A 7,193-nucleotide genomic window follows, 5' to 3' on the forward strand; every position below is an offset into this window, starting at 1 on the left:
AATATAGTTTTCATCCTCCAAGATAATTAGTAATCTCATGAGACTACAATGTACATGCATGTCACTACCATGTAGAATCATGTCTTGCATGATTGATGCTCATGTCGATGTTGTTAATGATTTGACATTTTCGTATTCGAACAAACAAATTTGCAGTGTAACTTGTGGGAATGATAAGTTAGTTAAGGTGGCATATTTTTTCTCTCTCTCCTATCTATAACATCTTTTTGCCAGATGAATGTATCCATAATAATTACTAAGTTTGAGGAATGTGGCAGGCTTGTGGTTTGAGTAGAAGCAACAGGGAAATCTCTTATTCGCAATTTGTTCATATTTCAAGTGAAGACTGTATTTATTCCAACAAGGAAATAAATCTCTTATAACTCGATTGAAGCTACAACACGATTTGGTTTATGTCGGCGCTACTTATTGAATCACTTTATTCATTTTTGTTAGTGTACAAGTTTTTCTTTCATGTATTCAGATCAAGGGGGACTTGAGTATTTTCTCAAGGTGGTTTTCAATATATTTCATGGTATATTTTGAGAGATCCATGGTGGATGAAAAGCCTTATCTAAACTCTTTGCATTCTATTATAGTATCATCAATTTACAGATTCAGCATTATGCTTTCTATAATCAGACATTTCATTGTTTGGATTTGGTGTGTGGACACCACTGTATTTACTATTCCCCTGCTGCAACAAACTCAAGAGGCCCTCCTTCATGTGGCAACACCTAATGGAGCTATGGACTGCATATTGATTCTTCGATATTACATATTCAGTCCACCTTTGATAGAGAGTGATGAAGCTTTTTTGCATCTATTATCTTTGTTCTGTGTTAAACAAATTCTCCATTGAATATATTCATAGTATATGCAACATTTTCAAATATAAATAGGGATTTTGCGTTAACTTGGCTATTTGATAGAGAGAGATAATTTGAGGAATGCATGCCTTTTTAGTGATTAAGTTTTGTTGTTGACATGATTTTTACTACTTAGGATGCTAACAAGTTCACACTGACATTGTTTCGTTTTATTGTGTAGCTTATGAAAAAATCCATCCACCACTCACTCAGTCACTCCTCTTGATTGACCCTTCTGTATGATAGCAGTAGAACATTGTTATGGAAACAAGATTTCTTAATATAAACTTATTATCTATCAATATAAGAAAAGTCTACCATTTGAGAAATTCTTAGGCTATCCACATCAGCATCTATTCCCTAAAAAATCCACATCAGCTTTGGCGGCTACACTTCTCACATTGCATTACTAACTATTCTCTTTCTCTTCCAAAAGGATTTCTCCTCTTCTTCCGAAACGGTTTCCACATAATTTTTTTCTTTCACACCCGGGTCTCTCCATCTTTCCGAACGAGTCTCCTTTCTCCCTCTCCAACCAAAACGACGGCGCCTCCACTCTCCTTCTCCGGAAAACCGCTCACTTTTTCTGTTCCGATTCATTTCCAAAGATTCGATTCTGCACTCCTTTGAAGCTTTCTTATTCCTCTTTATGTATTATCGATCGATAGATCGTTACACACTGTTTTATGTATTCTGAATTTTTCTTATTTTTCCTTCGAGTCATCAATTACATCGTTTAATTTGTGTTTTGGTTTAGGACTAACAATTGTTCATCAATTATTCCTCCTTTTCTGCTGTTTATTTGTTCAGTTATTTTGCTGTTCAATTGGTTTATTTGATTGCTATTGTTGTGATTTGTTGATGCTGATTTAATTGATGATTTGAATGTGATAAATCTTCTTACTGATGTGTTTTTGATCGGTTGAATTTTGCGGAATGAACAGGTATCTGGACCTGTCGTGGTGGCAGATAGTATGAATGAGGTCGCTATGTATGAATTGGTGCGTGTTGGTCGTGATAATCTCATTGGTGAAATTATTCGTTTGGAAGGGGCTCCGATGCTATCTAAGGTTCTGCATAATTTCACACTATGATACAAATCCAAGACGAAACGATGAGAACTCCGGAAACAAAAACTCAGGTAAGCGTTCAATCTTGATTTTCGCTTCCGATTCTCACTTCCTTTTACTTCTATGATGTAATGCTTTCTAACTCCTCTGTTAAATTCTTGAGTTATTATGATAAGCAATGTTGTAGTTTCATCATTTCACTATACAGTCTTTTCAATCATGGGTTGATTTCATTATAGTGTTTTAAGCTACGCTGTTAATCTTCCTGGTGAGTTTCTGTATTTCTTTGTTCTTTGTATTTGTTGTTGGATATGGATCTATAGGAGTTGTGTGTTACAGCGGTTGAAGGTCTTAATGATTTGAATTTTATGTTTAATCCAAGTGTTATTCGTTATAAGCTGTTTACAATGTTATTTGTCATGAGGATAATCCTCAACTCAGAACAGACATGGAACTGTTAAGGATCACAAAAGAAATTGAGAAGGAGAACTACTGCATTTTGGAATCTCAAATTCAAATGCTCTTAGGTCGTATCAGAATCCAGAGTGTCCTCAATTTGCAGAGGAGAAAATCTTCTGCATTGGTGCCCACAATAAACAGCATGTTTTGAAATGGGAGAATAGTATGGCATGGCATGGAAAACTCACTCTTACTGATAAAGCAATCTATTTTGAGGTATGATTCCTTGAAATGCTTATATACTCTATTTTGAGGTGTGATTCCTTGAATGAAATATATTTAAAATTGACGTTTTTCAGGGATTAACAAACCTGATGTCTTCTTTTTAATCCATCACTCCCTGTTGAGGAAATAGTTTGGTTTGTGTGCTCTCTAAAGATAAGACTATTGGATGTGCTTATGCATTCCAGTTTCAACAAACAACTTGCTTTGCGGTGGAGTGACCAAGTTGATTCTTTTGTTATGTTATAATCTTTAATACTAACATTTAAAAGAACTTTAACTTGAATTTGTTTTTTAATACTGAATTTGTTCTTTGTGCATTGAGTTTTAGTGCACTTAAATAAAATAGGTGACGGCTTCATCAACAAAGTCTCTTTTTTATGGTTTTATTGTAACTTATACTGATTTGAAATAATCTCACAAGTACTTATGTCAATGAATAAGCTCGGATAAGTCAATCTAAATAGACATTCATTTTTTCATGGTGTTTCCATCTATGCAGGATTACGAATCGAAAAGAGATTATATCATCAAGTTGCTTGCAGGGGTGGGTTTTAAAATACAGGTTATACCTCAAGGATCTTTCTTCTTATTTGCTGAGCTTCCTGAGAATTGTTCTCTTTCTTATGTATGTGCACTCTTTTATTTTCTTCTTATTTGTTGATTTATCTGTTACACATGGTAAGTATTAGGGAGCTTTAAACCGCTGAGCAGATTTTTGAGCAAGTCTTAATCTATAATTTCCCTACTCATCCACACTTCATATTTGTCTTTTTATCTCATATTGTCTTTCCATTAAAGGGTCATGCGTACACACTCTCCTCGGTTAACATATGGAAGCACTCTACGAATTCGTCTATCTATTGGTTGAAACTGACAGTGATAATGTCGTCTACTTTCATAGAAAATATTCTTTTCTTTCATAGGATTTCATAAGATATTTTTGCTGATGAATTAACGTATATACAGTTGAGCAACTATAATTATTTTGAGGGAGTTCTTTACTGCAACCCACACTTTGATCAACTATTCAAGAGAATTGGAAGCCTTGAAAAGAGCTTTGAAGGTATATAACAAAAAGATGGACAATTGAATTGTTGAATGAATTTTGTTACTATACTTTTTGTTGTTAGTGTCTGAAATGTTCTTTTGTTTTAATAGGGACACCAAAAATTGCAAAACCAAAAAGGAGTAGTAATAATGAGGTAATGAATTCTAAATCTAGGTGATCTCAATGAACAATTGTGAAGTTTTTGTTGTTTACTGTTAGTTTGATTTTGTGTAGGTGTGAAGGTACATGTGTAGAGTTATGTAGATTTGTTAGCTTAGGGTTTTTTTGTGCTCGATCTGTATGTGGTTGTTGGCAACAGGCTTTATGTTTTGATTTGTATGGCACATGCTTGGCTTATGAAACTGGTGCACCTGTTATCGCGGTTCCTGATTCAGTCGCACCTCAGCCGGCTGTGACCATGGTTCCTGATTCATGTGCACCTAAGCCGGCTGTTACATTGTTCCTGACTCCGCTGCACCTAACGAACAACATGTCGCAACAATCCTGGCTACTAATGAATTTAGTATACCATTCACAGGTCCATGTTGCTGCACGGCCAATTCTTAGTCCCATTGATCTTCCTTTACGGGTATGAATGATATCCCAATTTTGGCTCTTTGTTGATTTAACTGTTTAACTTTCTTTCATTTCGGTTAAATTTATGCTACTTGAATTTATAATTTATTAAAAACAAATGTTTTTCTATCATATTTTGTAGGAAATTAGAACACGTGAATATCAAGTTTTTGATCAACAGGGAGATTCTATAGAGGTTCTAAGAAGGCTACTATATCAAAGGCTAGGAGATAACTACTCAATTTACTCAATCTACAAGGTACTTATTATGAATCACTTACAATTTTTTGTTTCTAATTTCTGCTTCATATGAGCTTTACCTGTTTTGGCACTGGCAGATGGGACATCTTGCAAAGGATTTCAAAATTGGAGATCCAAAAGGACGTCCAAGAATGATAGGTGTTGTGGTTTCACTTATGAAACTAAATTCTACTATTGATGATGGAAGGACGTGGTGATGTTTTGTTTAAGAGATGTGAGTTGAAAGTCGTGACGAGTGAATGGGGACAACCTGATTCGGTGTTTGCGGATTTGGCTGAGTCGGTATCAGTTGAGGTAGGAATTTATGTGTATTACTTTTTCTACCCTGGACAATTGTTAGCGACAACAATGATTTGTGTTTTTGGTTGAAGTCAGTTGTAAATTATTGTGGTTCATATAATCTGTTACACATGGTAAGTATTAGGGAGCTTTAAACCGCTGAGCAGATTTTGGAGCAAGTCTTATTTTAAAAGTTTCTGGGCATTAGCAGATTCAGACCTATCGATGAGGAACTTATCGATTACTATCTGATCTGGCTCCTATTACAGCATCCACAACATTTTCAGTATTTGATTCTTCTTACATGTTACCAGAATCACCATGCTATTATAACGTTGCAGGAACTTGATCACGGGACAATTCTCCTTCGATTAGTGCATTTATTTGAGGTCTTTATTTTAACTTTTATTTAGAAGTTTAAATGTGTAATTTGCATTGACATTAAGATTAGCTCTTGGAGTTGCAACAATATTGATGAGTTGCGTATTTGCGTTTATGCACAGACTGAAGAAGACATGGATTTGTCTATATTAACAAGTGTGGAATTGAAAAAGCTCTTTCAAGGAAATAAGGTAAACAATGATAGGTTTCACCAAATGATGGAAACTTTTTTTAAGAGATGTTCATCTCATTTTCTGACTGAAGTGTGATTTTGGAAAAACAATATGAGGTGTGTTTTTCTGACTCAAGGAAGGTGAATACAATGTTTGTCTTAATCTTTTTTTGAGATTTTGTAACAAATTGTTTTACTTAATCTACAAAGAATCGTGCTTCATCATTGGCTTCACTGCTAGATATTCCCTCAGCAAGGGGCTCGAATTGTTGGGATAAAGTAAGAAGATACTCGCCAACACTGGTCACATAGGACTGTGGATTTGCACTGAAGGTAGGGAGAGGAAAAGCACTTTGTTCCTCAACTGTTGACCATATTGGCAAACGGGACACTATGTTTAGAAGGACTGCTTAATGTAATTTCTTACTGCATAACCTCTTTCCCAAAGTATAACTTGGCAACTCAACTATTCTTTCTTAAATACAGGTACATGCAAGATGGAAATGCAGTGGCTGTTCCTATGGCTCTAGGCCTTGAATACACATCAGGTTTAGCTATCCAAGGTCTCTATTTTAACTCTTATTTAGAAGTTTAAATGTGTGCTTTGCATTGACATTAAGATTAGCTCTCGGAGTTGCAACGATATTTACGAGTTGTGTATTTGTGTATATGAACAGATTGAAGAAGACAAGGATTTGTCTGTATTAACAAGTGTGGAATTGAAAAAGCTCTTTCAAGGAAAGAAGGTAAATAGTGATAGCTCTTAAGTAGTGGTTATAAAAGGCCTTTGAATATTATATAATGGTAGAGATATTGCCTTTTTCAATAGGTAATAGATATGTGTAATACTACTCTGACATTTGATTTTGGTTTGAATTTTGTTATGATTGTAATCTGGGAGTGGAATTAACATTTTATTCAAAGAGTATTCAATTATGAGTCATCGTTTTCCGCCGCAATGTTGTTAACTATTGCTTTTTATTTGCATTTTTCTCCTCAAATTCAGCAATACCGCTTTCGGTGTCAATGCGGTAATTCTCTTCCTGGAAATGGTTTTCAAACTGAACGTGGTTAAGTTTTTGATATCGGGGAGCATTTTATCGGCAAGAGAGTTTTACTGGAAGAGACCTCGGCGTGCTTGCTGCTTCATTGCAGAAGAAGGTTAGTGGAAGCTTGCGTGTTCTTGATGCTCTTTGTGGATGTGGGATCCGGTCGCTTCGGTACTTGAAGGAAGCCGAAGCGGATTTTGTTGCTACTAATGATGGGAATGAGTGCTATGGGAGTACCATTTGCTAGGCGTCATTCTTAGTAGACTTGGTCTTAACCTGTTGAGACTACTTGTGCAGAATAGGATTGCTGAATTCCATACCGAGTTTCAGCCACTACTCTAGAGAATCCTTGTATTAAGCATGCCGTGGAGTTGGAGCAATCCTTTATGGAAGGGGATTACAACCGTGTCTTGAGTGCTCGGCAGACAGTGCCTCCTTTTGTCAAGGATATGCAAGAACCCTCAATAAATTTTAATATTCAACCACCTTTGAATAAAATCAATGACAAATATATAAAAACTTCCCTTATTACAACTTTAAATCTTTCAAATGTGTTTGATTTTGGTGTTTTTTTCCAGTTGATTTATTTTGAGACTAATATGTAATAGAAATCTATAACCACCCACCCACGCTTTATAAATATTTTGTCAGTTGGTTGGAGTTTTGGAGACGTCATATATAAATAAAATAAAAATGTAAGAGGTTGGGGGCAGGTTTGTATAAAGATTATTATAATCTTCTTCAGTTTGTTACTTTCCCATTTTCCTTGCTGTTTTTGCTTTTTCATTCATTTGAATCACCTTA

The 7,193-nt window shown here is 35.3% G+C and overlaps 1 protein-coding gene across 5 annotated transcripts; it reads left to right on the forward strand.

Annotated features, from left to right (window-relative positions):
• The first annotated feature begins 1,208 nt into the window (after positions 1 to 1,208).
• Positions 1,209 to 6,923, forward strand: LOC131661243 (uncharacterized). 5 transcript variants are annotated; one of them, XM_058930703.1, is made up of 12 exons: positions 1,209 to 2,614; positions 3,123 to 3,185; positions 3,590 to 3,686; positions 3,782 to 3,825; positions 4,210 to 4,260; positions 4,390 to 4,506; positions 4,586 to 4,802; positions 5,291 to 5,359; positions 5,582 to 5,673; positions 5,827 to 5,903; positions 6,018 to 6,086; positions 6,347 to 6,923. In XM_058930703.1, the coding sequence occupies exons 1-7, from the start codon at positions 2,564 to 2,566 to the stop codon at positions 4,703 to 4,705; spliced, it is 543 nt and encodes a 180-aa protein (XP_058786686.1). In that variant the 5' UTR covers positions 1,209 to 2,563; the 3' UTR covers positions 4,706 to 4,802; positions 5,291 to 5,359; positions 5,582 to 5,673; positions 5,827 to 5,903; positions 6,018 to 6,086; positions 6,347 to 6,923. The 5 variants fall into 5 exon arrangements, 2 of the variants coding, with proteins under 2 accessions (XP_058786686.1, XP_058786687.1); XM_058930704.1 differs by having other exon boundaries at positions 5,594 to 5,673; XR_009301158.1 differs by lacking the exons at positions 1,209 to 2,614; positions 3,123 to 3,185; positions 3,590 to 3,686; ... (1 more) ...; positions 4,210 to 4,260; positions 4,390 to 4,506 and adding exons at positions 5,129 to 5,176; positions 5,458 to 5,481 and having other exon boundaries at positions 4,713 to 4,802.
• The last annotated feature ends 270 nt before the right edge of the window (positions 6,924 to 7,193 follow it).

Source organism: Vicia villosa, linkage group LG3, assembly GCF_029867415.1.
Source record: "Vicia villosa cultivar HV-30 ecotype Madison, WI linkage group LG3, Vvil1.0, whole genome shotgun sequence".
Lineage (NCBI taxonomy): Eukaryota > Viridiplantae > Streptophyta > Magnoliopsida > Fabales > Fabaceae > Vicia > Vicia villosa.

What these genes read in the sequence shown, in the direction of transcription:
- LOC131661243 (XM_058930703.1), top strand. Translation starts at nt 2,564, where the DNA reads ATGGCATGGCATGGAAAACTCACTCTTACTGATAAAGCAATCTATTTT. An exon ending in GGGTGGGTTTTAAAATACAG is followed by an intron (nt 3,186 to 3,589) that starts GTTATACCTCAA and finishes ACGTATATACAG; the next exon opens with TTGAGCAACTATAATTATTT. An exon ending in CCTTGAAAAGAGCTTTGAAG is followed by an intron (nt 3,687 to 3,781) that starts GTATATAACAAA and finishes TTGTTTTAATAG; the next exon opens with GGACACCAAAAATTGCAAAA.